At 37.5% G+C, this 19,825-nt stretch overlaps 1 protein-coding gene across 1 annotated transcript in view; it reads right to left on the bottom strand.

The window, feature by feature from the left end:
• The window catches only part of LOC108676355 (GRIP and coiled-coil domain-containing protein 2), a 53,064-nt gene that overhangs the window by 7,211 nt on the left and 26,028 nt on the right, over positions 1–19,825 (bottom strand). The window contains exons 4-7 of the mRNA XM_018164421.2: positions 12,840–12,959; positions 11,991–12,125; positions 11,179–11,370; positions 9,180–9,278 (exon numbers count right to left, since the gene is read on the bottom strand). Coding sequence (XP_018019910.1) covers positions 9,180–9,278; positions 11,179–11,370; positions 11,991–12,125; positions 12,840–12,959 — 546 coding nt within the window. The remainder of the gene's footprint in view (positions 1–9,179; positions 9,279–11,178; positions 11,371–11,990; positions 12,126–12,839; positions 12,960–19,825) is intronic.

Below are 19,825 nucleotides of genomic sequence, written 5' to 3'. Positions count from 1 at the left end.
ATTAGAAGTTAATTATAAGTAGCTGTATACCATCTCTATTGAATATCAATGCAATGTGGACGATCGTATCTCCAAGATACGGGATTTCATTAGGATTCTAAAGACTAATTGCCTATTTTTCCTGTACAACTGAAAAAAGTGGATGAAGATGTCAAAAACCCAGACTCAGCAAGTCACCCTGTCAGAAAACTGTCAATACACAAGAGAATCGTGATAGGAATATGACAATATTTTAGCAAATGTTTTGGTTCACCGTCATGAAAATTCAGTATAGAGGAAGACACGAGTACAAGCTCGAATGATAAACAGCAGATGGAACAGTATTAATGATGTATGATCTTTAGATTGTCTTATTCGTCTGTCTGGCAGCAAAGTGGGAAAATGTAGTTCCTAGTACATAAACAAATACTTTCAAAATGTAATTTCAAAACGTTTTAACATGCTAAAAATTCCTCAGCACTTTCAAACACAATTATTTGTACAGTTGAAAAATATTAACATAGTTGCAATAATAATAACCAATGGCAAGTCCTTTCATTTTGATAACCTTCAATAATCTCTTTGTATAGTATTTGATGAGATTCGCAGTGGTATCCGCTTTGATATCATTCCATTCTTCAATTGCGACTTCCTGGCGATTATTGGGAGCCCGAGTATTGATGCTAACTTTCAATTCTTGCCATAAATTCTCAATTGGGTTCAAGTCGAGGCCATTTGCTAGCCATGGAAGAACAGTGGCCTTCGTTTTATCAAGCAAGTGGTCGTAGCTTCCGACGTATGCTTCGAATCATTATATACTGCTGAAATATCCATCGTCGTCCAAGAACCAAACTCCGACCGAATGTTTGCGGGTTTTCATTCAAAATCGATATATAAACATCTGAGTTCATCATTCCATCAATTGAAACTAACTTCCCAGTGCCACTTGGAGAAAAAACCCCAAAACTTCATTGATCCACACCCAGGTTGCATGGGATTGTGTTTTTTCGGAAGGAACGCTTCCCCCATTTTTGCGTCAAATCTTCTTCGAATTATTATGCCCAAATAGCTCAATTTGTGTTTCTTCACTCCATAATACTTGGTTCCATAAGCCTTCCTTTTTGTCCACGTAATAAATTGCGAATGAAAAACGAGCAGCAACTTGACGTCGTGTGAGAAGTGGGACTCGTCGAGGTCTGCGTCCATGCAGGCCATTCTTGTTGGCAACGCTGTATGGTACGCTGACTCACGTTTATTCCCTCACTGGCTAACCTATTGACAATGCCCTTCAACACCTCTATTGGATTCATATCTACCTCATGACACAGTTTTTGAACGGATCGTTCCGATAGTTTAGACTTCCGTCTTAACCCAGGCAGCGTGTGTACAGTACTAAACTCTACAAACTTCTTTTTCACCGATTGTACGGTGTGTCTTGGAATTTTAAGGCGTTTCAAGATGCACCCATTACCATTGCCAGATTTGTGTAGGTCAATAATTTGTTTCACAAATCCACACTGAATTCTTTCGCCTTGCCCATCTTGGAGTTTGCAGTCAAATGGCAGGAACCGACACCTCTAGAATGAAGTCAATAATTATGACGTCCCGATAATTATGTCCACTGGGATAATATCAAACAGGATGTCACTGCAAATCTCCTCAAAAAATATAGAAAGAGACTGTTGGAGGTTTTCAAGATGAAAGGACATGCCAATGGTTATTATTATTGCAACTATGTTAGTATTTTTCACCTGTACGAATATGATTGTGTCTGAAGTTGTTGGAGAATTTCAGCATGTCAAAACGTTTCGAAATTACATTTTGTACGAATAATTTTGTCTCTAACCGTAATTGAGAACTTTGTGGTAGTGTCAAGTTATTCACTGTGCCGCAACAATTAGGACCTTGCGAACTATAATGCTTATAAACCTTCATTAAATGTTTTTTTTAACGAATAGTATGACAAAATTTAGGGTAATGATTTCTTTTATTACAACTAGAAACTTCATAACATAAAACCAGATTAGTAATTTATTGATGTTCTAATTGCCCCTTTTTCTGCAATTTCAGTTCGATTGTCTAGCAAGTTTAAGTTATTATTGGAAAGTATCTCCTTCAATGAAATGTTTAGCAGTGATTGAGAAAGAAAAACGTTAAGATGAGAGAATTTTTGCCAATGATCGATAAAAATTAATTGTGAACGAAACTAATTAATCTCTTTAATACTGTCATGAAATTTAAGTTGTAATCAAGAATAGATAAAAGCTATTTTCGGGTTGATTGGCGATGGAAGAGCTCACACTTCGAAAAAAATGTAAAAAACTCCAGTTTTCAAGGTAATGCATGATGGAATGACACATGCTAATCGATATCGTAAACGATCTCTGCATTATGGTCAACGCAAAACGCGTTTTCATAAGCACCAAGCAAAATACATGGATCATAATGTCAAAATAGTGACAGTTTCTGCAGGTAGCACCCGTGACCCTCGATCATTGCATATCCAAATACGAGGGCTGAAAATCCATCACTATTTAGACAAAATTTCATTAATTTCTCTGAATGTGAAATCACTTCTTACGTAGAAATATGTAGATTTCGGTGAAACTGTTCAAAACGAGATAAATTGAACTTGTATAAACCATGAACGCCTTTAGACTTAGCTAACAATCGAAATTCAAGCATTTACACACACAATAACGTACATTTTAACGGGAAAATGCACTATGAAAGAAAAATTAACGTATCTTGCAACTATTTAACTACTTTTAAACCTAATAGGGCTGGAAAGTTCTAGAGCAGAAAAATGGCTATTTAGATCTGCGGGTTTATAAATAACTAGCCTACAACCTTCATGCTAAATACGGCACATAATCTGCTATAGATTCCAGCGCGTCTAAATGCAGCACGCATGATCATGTTGCACCGACCTTTTAGGGAAAACTCTAACGCTTAACCAAATCGAGAAAAGTAGCCTCCCGTCTATGTCGAAACTACTCGTTAGAAAACATTCAGTGGATGACAAGGAGGCCTTGGGATCACTGCTTTGAGACCCCGGTAGATTTTCCTGGCTTTTCTATTTCGTTATGAGAATCAAAAGGAACCTATTTAAGGCTTAGACACGGAAGGCACAATATGGCCGAGCTCAGTGCGATCACACACGACAGCAGACTCTCGTCACGACACGCAAACTGGCTCCAGAAAACGGATACCAGCGAGAGACCATCAGAGCTCGCCTGTCGCACCTCCCCGTGCCGAGATATTCCGACTCGAAGTGCCATCGCTTGGTGTCTATTATACTTAGACTCCATCTACTTCAAGGTTCATATTTTCGATATCTATAATGTGATGTGTTTCATTTGTTTCGTGTCTTTCAACTAAAGATAATTTTACGAATTAAATAGACTAGTTACCAAAAAAGTGCCAGTTCTCTACAACTCTGCAAAATCTACGGCCAATGAGGAGGTGCGTTGCAAAGAGACAGCCACTGGCAGACTCGGAAACAAGTTGGTCAACTGCTGATCAATACGAGAGCGGCGCGCGCAACTCTGCTCTATTGCCGCGCAAACCATTTCATTCTATCGATCAAGCGTGATGCATTAATATGGCCGGGTTCTCAGTGAGCAGTGAAGGTAGCGCTTACACTGCCCTGAGAGTAGCAGCAGTTGCAGGTTAAGAACAGGAAGGACGAGTGGACAGCAGCAGCAACAACAGCAGCAGCAGCAGCAGCAGCAGCAGCAGCAATGTGGTTGTGGTAAGGAAGGTGCCGCGGGTGCGGGGCATAAGATACTGCAGTCGCCGACGATGCTGCTGCAGTCGGGATGGTCTCGTGAGACAGACTTGAAGGGCTCGGTCATGCAGGCGTCACTGAGTCTAGATGTACTCGACACGCCCATTCAAAAGTCTAGTGCACAAATAGAAACGTCACAGGCACTTAGAAATAATTACTTTTGCGAATGCGGACATTTTTAAAGAAGAGTAATGCCAGCATTTAAAAAAAGGAAGAGAAAAATTTGAATCATAGTCTGATTTTAATATGTTTTACATGATCCTAAGCAAAAAATATGTTTTTAATAAAACACTATATGCTCAAAACGAAAGCTTTGAAAGCGACCCGTTCGTATAAGATACCTTAAGATCCGCATCCTCTCGTACCGTAAAAAATTGTTTAAAAAAACCTCAGGCTGGCGGCAGCGTTCACTGAGATAAATTAGTGAAACTTTATCCAAATAGCGATGCACTTTTTTGCCCTTGTTCGAGTCAACCTGACCCATTTGGACCCAGCAGAAGGGAGTATCAGTGCTACGCCCACTCTCTGCTCGAGCAGAGGGTAAGAAAGTGGGTTGATATTTGGACAATGAATTTGAAATTTGGGGTTCAGTTGATAGCACGAGCAGAAGAACGTAACAAAGTTCTTTGATTTGTAATGAACTCAGGAGCCCTTTCAATTTTATCGATTGATAAAATAAATTTCATATTATTGTTATCATTTTCACCCGAAAATCTCATCGTATGAAGTGCATTGCGTAGCTACACTCATGCTCGGCCACACAAATCCCCATTCACGTTCACTGAGTTACATAATAAACATAGAAACGTAAACTAGAAAGTCTTTAGTGTATCTAGTATCTACTGAATCACATTGTCATTAAGTGCAAATCACTCATGCACAAATAATAATGTTTTCAAGGCAAATTCCATGATAACGGCACATTTCATTAGTCCCGTAAACAAGGACATGACAATAGCGTATGACTGCACTCACTGCTTCGTTTGTGGCGTAGGAAGCGTAGGAGGTGGAGCAATGATTAGAAGGGATGTAGGGAACGTAGGAGGTGGAGGGAACGTAGGAGGTGTAGGAGGCGTAAAAAAAGAGGTGTAGGAGTTGTAGGAGGCGTAGGAGGTGGAGCAATGATTATAGGGGATGTAGGGTGACGTAGGAGGTGTAGTAGGTGTAAGAGGCGTAAAAAAAGAGGCGTAGGTGTAGGAGGCGTAAAAATGAAAAAAAATCTCTACATTTTTTGTGTTATTGTTAGTAGTTAATTAATTGAGAAAGCAGTAATTTTTTGATTAATCAAGAATTTTCCGACCCAAAAAAATGGAGGCCACCTCAATCGCAGTCGGAGAGGCTTCGATAAATGTTCCCGTCAGGCATTTGACGATTAAATAACGTCGTTTATTAAGCGTTATTTCATTAAAATCAACTAGTAATCAAGGTCATTAAAAAAACTCGCGATCAGCATTGTTACAACAAAATTAATCGATTCGTAATCAACGTTTTCTCAACGTCATTTGTTAGGAGTGTCGGATACAAGCATCCTGAGCTTGACCTTGAGAGAGAAGGATGCAGGCGAGGGAAGCTTGCAAGCTGATCCCTGAGTGCTGAGCAGCATCAGGAACATAATGCTGGCGATGAAACACCACTAAAAATACTAAACTTTGAAAATATTTTCCACTTTTTACGGTGGAGAGATGCGGTTGAAAATTAATACCCTGGCGATGGAAGCGGGGATGAGGGGTGTGAGTATGGAGGGTAGATGATGAGGGATGCTGCATCGCCAGGGTGACTGGGTGGGCGACTAAGCCCACCCAGCGACTAAACTACTAAAAACCCACACCAAGCATATAATGTGAAGCAAGTCTAGCAGGACATTCTGGTGCCGATGAGGGATTCGTAACATATAACGAGAATTAAATCTACGGTTTCCGTCCGTAAAATTTAAGTATCTTATAGACATAAAATCAAAGAAAATAAGTAAAGTATTATCTTTGATAAAATCTCTTCACAGCTTATTAGGCTATTCGGCTAAATATGCGCAGTTGTCTTACATTGCGATCAAGCACTTATAATTTCTACCAATTACTGTTAAATTGCACTAAAGCAATTAAAAAGTAATAGTATTAGTAAGTAATCATAATGTCTTGCAAATTAAAGTAATAATGAAATAATTAAAACGCTATTAAACTAAGCCCCGTGGAACTAACGAAGATAAGTTTCATCTCGTTGTTAATTTAACGAGCTTACTTTTCCTGAAATTAATGAGTAATAGTTTCACTTTGTGGTAAAACTAACTAGTGGTAGTTTCATGACGCGTTCAGGTTCATGACGCGTAAGGATCAGGTTCATGGCATGTCGAAACTAACAAGGGTCAGGTTCATGGCGTTTTGAAACTAATAAGGTTCAGATTCATTGCGTTTTGAAACTAACAAGGATTAATTTCACGGCGTTTTGAAACTAACAAGGCTTAGTTTCACGGCGTTTTGAAACTAACAAGGCTTAGTTTCATGGCGTTTTGAAACTAACAAGAGTCAGGTTCATGGCGTTTTGAAACTAACAAGGATTAGTTTTATGGCGTTTTGCAACTAACAAGAATTAGTTTCGCGACGTTTTGAAACAAACAAGAGTCAGGTTCATGGCGTCTGGAAACGAACAAGGATTAGATTCATAGCGTTTTGAAACAAACAAGGGTCAGATTTATTGCGTTTTGAAACAAACAAGGATTAGTTTCACGGCGTTTTGAAACTAACAAGGATCAGATTCATGACGTCTTGAAAAGAGCAAGATTCAGTTTCATTGCGTTTTGAATCTAACAAGGCTTAGTGTAATGGCGTTTTGAAAACTAACATGAGTTCAGGTTTATGGCGTTTTGAAACTGACAAGGGTCAGGTTCATGGCGTTTTGAAAACTAACATGGGTCGGGGTAATGGCATTTTGAAACTAACATGAGTTCAGGTTCATGGCGTTTTGAAACTGACAAGGGTCAGGTTTATTGCGTTTTTAAACTAACAAGGGTCAGGTTCATGGCGTTTTGAAACTACCAAGGCTTAGTTCAATGGCCAGGAAGCGGTCACGGCAAGCAGTGCGGCGACGTGTGCAGCGCAGGACGCAGCTCAAGCATTCGAGGGCAGACTGCAGCAGACTGCACGACTCTGCGTCGCCAGCAGCCGCGCCAGCATCGATACATGACATTTAAACACGACATAGTTGCTGAAAATAATGATTATTATCTTAATTGTGTACACTATCGTGATGAGGTAAAGTGACGCGAGTGTCATGAACTCCTCGATCCTCGTATCTTATTATATTATAAGCTTATTTCAAAACTGTATCGTTACTGCATATATAAATAGTTTTTTAATATATAAGTATAAGATATCGTGATGAAGAAAGTGACGCGAGTACACTGAATAAGTCATGAAATTATAACTCTTGACAAAGACTTTACAATTCGTTGGATAAAGTACTTGGAGTAGACTTATTAACAACGTATTGGGGAAACATTTATTATATATACAATATATATTAATATATACTACTAACAATATTGCAACATTACTACAGGCTTAATAAATAATGCGCACCCACGACATCGGTATTTTTGAGGTTAAAAATAGTTAAGATTTCCGAATTCCTCCAAGATGAAAATTTAGTGCAAGAAGTAAATGAAAAATTCTGACCGTATTAATTTTTTCTATGGTGTTACTTAGAGAAGCCATAAAATGAAACCACGATGGAATATACTTTCCAGCGTATGTGAATATGAAGCAATTAAATACTAAATAAAGCGTACATAAAGCAAGCCTTGCAGTCCAGTCAAGCGTAAGTTTCTAGACATTAATTCTATCGTGTTTCAATTTTAAGGAATTAATTATGAATTATAAGACATTTGCGACGCTTGAATTCTATTGCATTGAATGTTGAATGTAAATTAATGTTGTTAGGAGGAACCTAAAATTATGCGATGCATAATCGATCACGCAAATAAAAATCAAGAGAATTAGTGAATATTTGACAACGCATTGAGATGTGAGGCCAAGAGAAATATTCACGAGTATGGTTGATGAGAGGCCAAGTAATTCACGAGTATGGTTGATGTGAGGCCAAGAGAAATATTCACGAGTATGGTTGATGTGAGGCCAAGTTATTCACGAGTATGGTTGATGTGAGGCCAAGTAATTCACGAGTATGGTTGATGTGAGGCCAAGATATTCACGAGTATGGCTGATGTGAGGCCAAGTAATTCACGAGTATGGTTGATGTGAGGCCAAGTTATTCACGAGTAATTTATTCACCGCTTATTTATACGCACTGGATATTGGATGATGCGTCATCATCAACATCTGTCGTAATGCGTCTTTTAAAAAATAAGGAAAATTTCAAGAAATTCACAACATTGCGTAAAATAAATGCGAATTTAAATTATTATGAAATTTATACCTTGAATAAAATAATTATGAAAAAATTCGTCAAAATATAATAAATATGAGAGTATATTGATCAATTGCAAAAAAGAACATACATTAAGATTGCAATTCAATGGGGAAATTCGAGAATCGTAAAATACGACGAAAATTTTTAAAAATAGTAGCGAAAAATTGAATAAAAATTGTATAAAACCACACACGAGGATTACAAAGCATGAAGACTAGGATTAAGAAGCCTGAAGACTAGGATTACAAAGCCTGAAAGCAACATTAAACCACAAACAAAAGCCAGCTAAAAGCGATTCGTTATTGCGGGACAATATAGGCTAAAACGTGGACGATCATAAAGGCAAGACTGTCGAAATAAAAATATAATAATAAAATCATTATCTAATCTAGAATGATGGTGGGATATTAAATAAGTTAGCGGCAGCAAAGCACAGAGATGCGATATGAGACTTGGCAGTCAGACAACACAGCTTTCGTAGGCGCAGATTTACAGGCGCGTTCACGGCGGCGAAAACTGGCGCAGTGGCGCCGCCTGCTGCGGGGCGGTCCAGCCGTCGTGGCGTGAGGTTGTGTGGCGAGAAGCATGCCATAGCTCTGCATGATGTTATTTAGTCATTATGCATTATGTTATTTAGTCAAGCCCTAGCTGTGCATGATGTTATTTAGTCATGCCCAGCTGTGCATGATGTTATTTAGTCATTATGCATTAGGTTATTTAGTCATGCCCTAGCTGTGCATGATATAATTTAGTCATGCACCACCTGTGCATGATGCTATTTAGTCATGCACCACCTGTGCATTATGTTATGCCCCAGCTCTGCATAATGTTAGTTAGCCCTGTTTACTCCAGTTGTGCCGTTATTTAATCTAATTTAAGTTTGTTGTTTTTGTTACATTTTAAAATATGTGCACACAAGTCAACATAGCAGAGCAGACAGAAAGCATGTATGCTGCTGTGTAGGCCAGCAATGCAACGTACTAGTTACCTCGGCAACAGCAGCGACCTGCCGCTCGAGCTGCAGGCGTTCCCGCGTCACCGTCCTGATGATGTGCTCCAGTTCCAGATTGCTCTGAGCCTGGCTGATCTGCGATAGAATCTTAGAATGTAACGAATATAAATTATTTTTAAGTATAACATAACATAACATAGTGATCTCGGCGCTGAAGCGTAGGCCTGATGTGGCCTGTTGCCGATTCTTTTCCTTTTCGTGCCTTGTTCACAGAAGATTTAAAATCGTGTCATTTGACCGGATCTTTTCATGACTGACGATAGTTTGAATACATTTATTTTGTTTAATTAGTATTTAATATAAAAATGTCAGAGATAACGAACGACCACGAATTAGGCGACGCAACGATGGAAATGTTTTGCAGGGAGCATTTCACCGCTGGACACGAAATAGTGATAAGGGGTTTAGACTTGTAGAGAGACTATAAATAAAGGGCAATGTCTAATTTCCGACGCTTTCCATTACCATCAACAATCAAACAAGTATATTCATTATGCCATTCAATTGTGTAGCACGCTTTATTAGTTATGAAAAAAGTAATTGGCAACCATTAGTATATAAAAAACAAATTGAAGCCGCCGGAAATCACTTCAAACCGTAGGCAAGTGGAGTTATATTTTTGATTACTAACATTCACATTACAATTATTGTTTCAGTGATCATGAAAGAAGCCTTTACATAATCCCGTACAATTAGCTTTTGGGAATAATCAGGGTTGGCAATGATTAAATCAAAATGATTAAATCATGTGATTAAATCACTTGATTTTTTTATAAAAAAATCATGATTTTTTTGATTTTTTCAATTTTTTTGATTTTTTCATATAATTGAATATATTGAGTGGCAGTCTTTAATTTATATTGAGGTTGTTATTCATGGTTTAGTATAAATGTACTATGAATGACAAATTGGTATATAAACTTGCCTTTAGTGTGTATTAGGTTCCACGAAATTGAATGTTTTTGGTACAGAGGCATCAAGTGTGCAATACATTGTATGTAGCTAGCAGCTTAGGTAATTCTTACAAGGCAATAAGAAGTCTTTACCTATTTGACTATTTGTTATATATTGATTACAATATACTATTTAAATGTGTTAGCTAGCTTATACAGGGTGGGGCAGAACTGATTGAACAGTTTTGAGCCAAAATAAAAGTGTAATGGAGGTACATAAAGAAGAAAGTTTCTTTTCCTCAAGATTAGCATAACATACCATTTAAAATACTTATGTTTTGAAAACAATATCAGGAAGATGGGGTTTGTTAGCTGCATCACACTGTTGGAGTTGTTCTTAGTCAGACACCGCGAGCTCAGCGGTGGGGCGCTCAGGAATAATGCCCCTAGGAACGCGAAATCCCATAGGACTTCTGACGAGCACAGACACACGTCAGAAGTCCCCCCTGAGGGGGCACACTTTATTAGTTATGAAAAAGTTATTCGTATCGTAGGCAACCATTAGTAAATAAAAAAAATTACTGAAGCCGTCGAAAATCACTTCAAAGCGAAGGCAAGAGTTGTATTTTAGATTACTAACATTCATGTTACAATTATTGTTTTAGTAATCATGAAAAAAACGTTCACATAGTCCCGTACAAAAAACATTTTGGAATAATTGACTTTTCTATTATGTTGGTTAAATTATTGAGCTCTAATATGAGTAGTTACTGAAATTCCATTTTTAAATCTATTTTTAGATTTAAGTTTTGGATTTTTTTTCAATTTTTTAGGATAACAAATATTTTTTGCGCATGAGCTTGGGAAAAGATTCAGTAGTTTTTTCTAAGAAGGCAATTGATGTTAAAACAACGTTTAATTGACGTGGATCCACCGGAACACTGTTTCATCAACGTTGCTACAACGAAACAACGTTTAATTCAACGTTGACACAGCAAAAAACATCAAATTCAACGTTGATTCAGCTCCTGATATCTGGTGGGTTAATGGTTAAAAATTCAGGCAATGGTAGCATAACAAACCTTTCCATTTTTGCTGGTAAGCTTATAGACAAGCTCCTTCATCCTGAGCTTGAGTCTCTCTATCTCAGCGTCGCGCTTCTGCAGCTGTTGGCTGAAGGCTTCCTCAGACTGCTGCTTCCGAGGGCCGCTAGCACCCCACCTCTGGCCCTTCGCTACGCCGTTCGTATCCACAGTCGGCAATAGCTGACTTTTCTGCATAAAAATACGTAATAAACATATATCCATGTTAATAAATAATACTGAACTATCGTCAGACTGCATAATTTTCGAACGTTACAATCGTACCGAGCGTAGGAACATTCGTACCTCTGGAGTCCTACAATGTGTAAGCAAATAATGAATTATTTGTCCAGAACCGACGTTTGTTAACTCTTAAGCTGTGATGATGTTTTGCGACCTAAAAATACTTCTGCTTCATTAATGTAATTTAAACTTGGAGATTCTGTTTGTACAATAATATTTTTTCATGGAAAGAATGAATGCAACAAGCTCTGACCGATAGGACTCGAGAGAAAAAACGCATTACGAGGTTTAAACTGTCTCGCGACTAGACATGTTCTCACCACTGCCGATTGATAAGATTTTCATTCAAAATCACAAATTCTCTTTTCTAGAACTTTACCAAGGGTGAAGAGTGATTCAGTCACCATCTTTGCGAATTCCAATACGAAATCATAAGTCATCCTACGACATTTTATGATCTGATCAGTGATTCATTCTAAGTATTCAAATTCGCTACTCTGTCTTTTACTTGAGTTTATCCAGGGCAGACAGTAATTTAATCAATATATTCAAGCTTATTCTTCTCGTACCTTTTCGAGATTGCGAACTTTGTCTTCGAGTTGTTTGGTCATGGAGGCGAGCTCTGTGTTCTTCCTTTTGAGCTTCAGCAACTCCTGTTGTCGGGTGCGGTCCACCGAACGTTCACAGCTCAGCTCCATCTTGCGCTGCAAATGTTGAATCAAATTTATTTCAGCATAAGCATTTAGGTCCTCTTTGTTACTTACAAGCGAGGCGGTTTGCAAATGAGAACCTTAATTAATGCTTATATACAAGCGAGGCTAACATACATTACTCAAATTACTCAAAAAGAATATAAATAAAGGCTGTTTTTTCTAATATATATTTACTCAAATTTATGATTATGAAATGTAAGTAATTAAAAATAATTTTGTGTGACTAATTCACGACTTTTCCACTAATATTTATTACACTTGAAATTGACTATCCAACCCATACCATTTTGCAACCAATTCAAGCAATCACAGATCCACAACTCAAATTTCCAAAAAGTTCATGTGAGCGAACCAAGGCTATGCGTTATATTCTATTTTAAAAATTCTAAATCTCTCCGTTCAATGTATCACTGTTGAATCGATACATACTTATTTATTATTTTAAATGTTATTTATACGACATGAACAATAATGCAGTAAAGTATGTTAATACGATATGCTTCTCTGAACAGTCGTAAGTGACTTGTAAGTGAATATTTAGTTTAGTTTTAGCTAGGTAAATTAATTTGAACTCGTGTATCCAAGAATTCAAATTCCTTATATCGTTTATTTTCAATGTTAAAAATTTTTTGGGTTATTAAAAAATTATTAAAATTAAAAATTATTGAATTTCAATATTAAAAAAGTGTTTTGAGGTGAACTCACAAGCGCGGTGTTCTGATCGTCGAGGTCCCGACACTGCGTCTGTAGCTGAGATACGCGGCACGACAAGCTCGTCTTCTGGCGCACCAGCGTCACCTCCTTCGGGGTCAACGGTGCTCGGGGCTGTTGGGACAATGTGTATGACATTATAAAACATTAACTTGACATAAGCATAAACAAACGTATACATACATAAAAAATCATAAATCATACATAAATCATACTTGACATTATAAAACATAAACAAGGTATGAAATTATGAAAAGGGAAAGAGTGTAACTTAGGAAATTCTGGAATATTATGATAGTTGATGATCACAAAAGAATATCCTGCTAAATGATGGTGGCACTAGAGATTATCATGGAAAATATGTAGATTCCGAAATAAATTTTGACATACAAAAATAAGTTTTGACTTTATAAAAAAAATTTTGTTTTATATCTAAATGATTATGCACTGCAACGAATTATATTATTCTGTGCTGCCCTATTATATAGTAAATATATGAATATCCGTAAAAATAAGTTAACGCAATTTTAGGTTTTAATGTCTGACCTTGAATTTGGGATTATAAAATAATTGCATTTACTTTGCAGGTTTGTGAAATGACGATGGAGATGGACTCCGAAACGTTTTCATTTATAAAGATTTAATGAATTTCTGTGTCATCTTCTCTGTTTTCAAATAATAATTTTCAAAAATCTTGTGCCATCTTCAAAAATATTTCTGCAACTCTATTACACAGCGAAATCAAAGGAGTTAATAAAAGTGAAGGCTAATTTGCGGCCGCAAATGAGAAAATGAGGTTTGCACTCATTAAGGTTTGCTGAAAATTCCACGCGCGTCTATCGGCCACCGCGAAGCCTGTGCATTGGAACGACGCTTGGGCCAAAATGCTTGGCAAGTACAATGGCCTCCCCTACCGGAAAATGACGTTAAAAAACGTTGAAAACGTTTATTTTGTTTAAACAATGTTTAATCAACTTTATTTCAATGTTTGATGTCCGGTAGTTCTTTCCCAGCTCATGTAAATGCGCTGAGATAATATTGGAATATTTTTTAACTTCCTCACTGCATACAAGGACTTATCGATAAATTCGTGAGTAAAGTAGAACTACGTATGTATAAATTATAGTGATAATTGATGCACGATACGAGTTTGTGTAACAATGAATTCTTGTTTTAGTTCGTTTGTAACGCATACGAATTCATTTTTTACGCGCGTCTGTTAACGCGAGTTTTCAAGCTGTTAATCAAGTCCACCGGCCACTGAAGGTGGGAAACTAGGGTGGACTGATGACCGGAAGCCGTCCCCTCCTCCCACCCTTCCCCCTACTAGCTCACCCTTCCCCTACCCACACCAACCCGTCCTTAGTACTCCCCCACCTCAATCCCTCCCACACCAACCCGTCCTTAGTACTCCCCCACCTCCCCCCCCCTCTTCACTCGCCAAACTCCAGCTTTTATTCATAGATTTTTTTAACTTGACCAGCGTGAAAACTCACAACTTAAGCAGCACCATAACTTACAACTTAAGCTGCACCAGAACCTACAACCTATGCAGCATAAGGACTCACAACTTGAGTAAAGTTAGATTTTATCATTGGAGCAGCGTCAGAACTTACAACTTAAGCAGAGTCAGAAGTTAAAAGAAACGTAGAGTGCTGATTTGTTTGTCTTGTCGAGAGCATAACATTTAGTAAGTGAGTAGTAGAATGTTTTGCTATAGCGCTTCAACTATCAAGCTATTTTGCACCGGAGGTCAAAAGATAACATCGCCAGCAAAGCGGAAGGTCTCAATTATTATTCAAAATTTCAAATTAATCATCACCCACAAGGGGTGGAAGGTCTCAAGAATCCTGACCGCTGAAGCTGGCTCGAAAAAAGCAGCGTTAGCATCTCAAAGAGACGAAGTGACAAGGAGAGACAGATGACAAGAAGGGAAAGGAGGCAGAAAGGGACAAGTGACCAGGAGGGACAGGTGAAAAGCAACAGAAACTAAGACACTCGAACAAGAGGTCGCTTACACGGGACGTCGGCCGCCCGCACGAGAGAGACAGAGAAGGGAAATGCAAGGAATCCTACCTACATAATAACTTAATGTAACGAATCCTACCTACACAAATAACTTTATATAAGGAATCCTACCTACATAATAACTTAACCTCACAACTGAGACTTGCAGTCAGAGACACCGCGAGCTCAATAGCGATCCCCCTAGGAACGCTAAATCCCATAGGACTTCAGACGAGCATAGACACACGTCAGAAGTCCCCATTGAGGGGACAAAGCTATTTAAAAATTCCTTTCAGAACCACAATATTATACAATATTCATAGAAATTAATGCTCTTATTGAAAGGAATCATGAAAAATGAATTATCAGGATGTATTAGGGCACAACGAGAGAAAGTGTTGCGTGCATAAAATAAAATAAAATATATATATGTTTAGTAGAGAACCTAATAATCTGAAACTTGAAATCAAAAGTCTGAAGTATCCATAAAATCCATTCACCACAGCAATTTTTTTAAATTAAGCATCCACACTATTCAGTTTCTATGTAAACCCTTTTATTATAATTTAGAAATTCATTCAGAAACTTCGTTTCATATTTTCAAAAGAGAAAAGGGGGAGCAGAATTAGCGACATGATTAACGCTGTTATAAACTCAATAGTTTTCTCCCGATACAAGCCGAATGATTAAAACTTAATAAGAAATTCCGCGTTAAAATGGCGTGCGATAATTGATTATCCAACCTCAGAACCGGTGATCTGAATTGAAGGTCATTGCCCTGGAATTTGGGAGCAGCGCACGATTAATTTTTCCCATAAATTAAGCTTACCTGGATTCAAATATCCACATTTTTCATGGTCAGAATGGTGAAAATTTCAATATATTCACTGCACACCTTTTTATAACCTCCACAAAAAAACTATAACATTTAATCAGATTTAAATTAATGAAAAAAATTCGCGACGAAACACAGGACCAAAATTAATTCTTATACACCGATCATTCATACCAATTATCTGTTTTTTTCAGTTGCATAAATTAATTATTTCAAGGCAAGCGGATGACATTACTTTTTCATCTTTCATTCGCGTATGGAGAAAAACGCAGGTTTAAGAAAACCACGTTCAGTGTTACTAAAACCTCCCCTTGAATAAAATAGATTCATTAAAAAATCCATGGTATAATTAACTAAAAATTCGAGTAAATTTAAATTGTCACGTTACAAGTTTGGACGACTGAGTGAAGTACAAATTATTGTCATTACTGATAAATTAACTGACCTTAACTGACGATTGGTCATAATTGATGAAGTTTTCACAACGAGACAGCCTTGAAACTTATTATTGTTGTATTCAGTCAATTAGACAACAAAATTTATTCAACGATAAATGGGAAATTGAGAAAAATTAATGCAAGAATCGTAGCTACGTAAAGTAATTTGCTCGCGCTCAGGAAAACGTGAAATTATTTGCTTACGAGAAGCCGTCCGTCTTGAACACAGCACAATAAACCAAAGCACAATAATCTTCGAGACGACCAAATTTTGGCACACATTCTATAATAAAATCCGGCCATAAGCTCTACGATCTTCGATTTCACTGTCAGTATTTATTATGATAATTTTTTAACAACATAACCAAGCGTTCACAAGGCAATTGGCTCCCTCAAACATTCCACCTCCGTCCCTGATGGGGGTTACCCCGTAACTGAGTGGCGGCGGCGGTTAATGGTGGTTCCAGTCACAGGTGGTTCCCGCATGCACCTGCCATTCGGCTGACGCTGACGTCACGAAGAAGCCGAAAAATCGTTTTTTTCCGAATAAAAAAAATGGGGACAAATGATAACGCTATCTACAAACAGTTGATAATATGTTTTCAAATATATTATTAATTTCAAAGTTACTGGTAATTTTAAATTTAAAGTTCAAATATTTTGCGACGTATGCGTAAAGAAATGCATGATAAAACAAAGTGAACATTTCGAGAGGGCCGAGCGCGGTGACCAGTTTCGTGCTGTTAGGTTAATGTGCGATCAAAAAAATATATAAATTAGCAAAACGAAATCGGTATAAGTGAACATACTCGTAAAATTATCCAATTCTGCTCCTTTATAAACCCGTGATCTTCTAACCTGAGGGAGCAAAATAGCAAAATGTGACGGTGGAATGGCCATCACGCACGCCGCAGAATAGCGGTGGTCACAGGCACCACGTACGCTGGTCGGGTCATGCGAAACTCCGTGACTGAGGCTCAGGCAAAATTTCAGTGAAAAATCATCGTTCACGTCGGGAATCAGGTTGACGGAACAACAAATACAGGAGACGACAATAGTTTTGATGAGAAGCAATTGCTTTCTTTATCGGCAATGTGCGTCATTTATTTTACAGGTAAAAAAATAAACCTGTACAGGTAAAAGGTAAAAAGGTAAAGGTTAAAAATAAAAGGTATAATACAGGTTTAACCTGTATTTTTACAGGTAAAAAAATAAAAATAAAAAATCTCATCTCAAGACTCGAATATTACGTTGCTGCGTTATAGTTCACATCTCGCACATATAAATTTTAATTGAGTTGTTGTACACAATATTTGCACAAGCGAAAATCTCTCCATCTAAAACATTACGTCGTTACTGAGAATTGTAGGTGACTTTTTTCTCAAATATAAATGGCCAATGGTCGAAATTACCATCAGGAGTGCAGACGAGGAACTTTTACCCCAAATTAATTTTCTTTTACCCCTAATAAATTGTGGAAAATCATTGCATAAAACCACTTCCACATACAATGAGCTCAGATTTGTTGCTTTAAATTCATTCAAGAATATTTAGTTCAGGACATTTTTGTAAACAATTGCTCGTTGGTCCTTACCTAAAATTCAGCAGCGAATTGAATGGACTGAAAAGAGTTTTTTTTTAAGAAAAGAAGCAAAATTGAGAGCCAAGCATTGCTTTGTGTCACTGTGTCAGTCGAACAGTTCAACAGATTCTGCAAGTCACGCTGGTTTTCAAACCGAACAAAGCTTAATGTAACCAATTCACCGAGTTGTAGCAGTGCGATGAGTCTGAATGAACGTGCCGAATTAGTCATCGTGAGTGAGTCACAACGATAGCTTTTTGTCATCTTAAATACTGATATTCATATCGAAATTCTAATTAAAATATCAGTTTGAATTTCACTCTAAATAAACTCGTTATGTTTATTTACTCAAACAATCAAGGATTAACGGACTTTTCACATAATCGTGAACCATGTTGCAATTCAGTGTTTGTTAGAATCATTATCCTAAGATAGTAGTAAGAATAGATTCTTGATGACTCATACAAGCCAAGGAATTAATTATTAAAAATTACCTGATAAGGCCCGAACTTACTACAAAAATAATTGAAAAGTCGACCGACAAATAATATAATCTGGCGAAAGTTCAATATATTTCATTCGATACTATAAAATAGAAATAAAAAAATCTGGATTGTGTGGAGTGGCCTTAACCTTAAATTAACACTTCGGTGTTCAGCTAATGAATTTGCACTAAAATTGCAATAGAAGTGATATCAGTCTGCACTGTGGTAATTGACATTAAAAACTAATGAGAGGAGTCAAATGGACAAACAATTCACTGTATCACCAGCATCAGAACAGCGGAGGAATGGTCGCTGACACTTTCGATCTCACGGGGCGGACAGGTTCTGATACGTTCCAGCTGTCGACGCAGCGTTTGGTTGTAATTAAACGACCGATGCGTCCATATTTTGGGGTCCAGGAACAACTAATTTATTTAAAAATGATCATCGAAATATAAATCGAATTATCTGTTAAATCTAGTCATCAAACTAACAAAGTAACCTTATCATTTACTAAAACACTGCATGAAATAATGTATCCAGAAAATCTGTTTAAAAATCATGAGAACACACGTTTTAATGATTGAAACTTAACAATTTCTGTAATAATAATTCATAAGTAACAAATAATTTTCATAGGTAACAAAATCATTTAACTTAAATTCTATTACAACAAGGCACCAAAAAAATTACCTGATCATCTTCTGAGTCGCCAGAGTAACCCGATTCTTGCAAAAAGTTGCAACTTTTCCCTTCAGATGCATTTTGAATTTCCAGGGCATCAGTTTCTGGAAGGCGTTTTAGAACGTTGCCTTTTACATTCTTAAGAGATTCTTTGCGTTTTTTAGGAGGCAATAGAGCTTCTTCAGGCAGTTCATCAGAGGAATAAGAGTCTGTTAACGTATTATTTTCGCACGGTGTCATGATAAATTTGTCTCTTGTCGTTAGCTTCTCATAAGAAGACGAGCGCGGTGTGGACTTGTGAACGACAGTTGACACGGTCCTATCGGACTCACCAGTTGAATCATGGCCAGGTGTTGAAAGAAGATCTTGAGTTGAACTCCATGATCTCTCTGAAATAACTTCCAATTCAGTTTTTCGAGAAACTTTTGACACACTTGAAAGTGGGCAGATACCTTTCTTTTGATTCAGCGACGATGTTTCGCGATAGCGTGAAGAGGAAAGAGGGGCAATGATCGGTGGCGAAACCCGATTTTCCCTTTTAGGAATTACAATGCAGTTCCTTATGTCAGTTTCTACGTATACGGGAGTGCGTTGCTGATTTTTGATACCGGAATCCACTGCACTGGCACTTACACTTATTTCACTCTTACCGACAGGATGATCAGTTGAATAGGCTGTTTCCCCAAAAAGAAACTTCGGAATTTCCTCCGCTGTTCCTGAAACACACGCATTTGAAGTCTCTGCGTTTTTGGCATTCGCGACGTTTTGGTGAACATCGTTATTTGGTTTCGATTCATCTCCAGCCACATGAGATCCGGACACTCTTTTAGGGTACTCGACATTTTTCGCTTTGGATCCCTTGTACCTCCAAAGACTGTCTTCTTGAGAAGACACGACTATGTTTTCATCCAAAGGAGGAATAAATACATCATATTCACATTTTTCATCCG

Source organism: Hyalella azteca, unplaced genomic scaffold, assembly GCF_000764305.2.
Source record: "Hyalella azteca isolate HAZT.00-mixed unplaced genomic scaffold, Hazt_2.0.2 contig5890, whole genome shotgun sequence".
NCBI classification, from domain to species: Eukaryota; Metazoa; Arthropoda; class Malacostraca; order Amphipoda; family Hyalellidae; genus Hyalella; species Hyalella azteca.
This window is presented reverse-complemented; position numbering and strand designations above follow the sequence as displayed.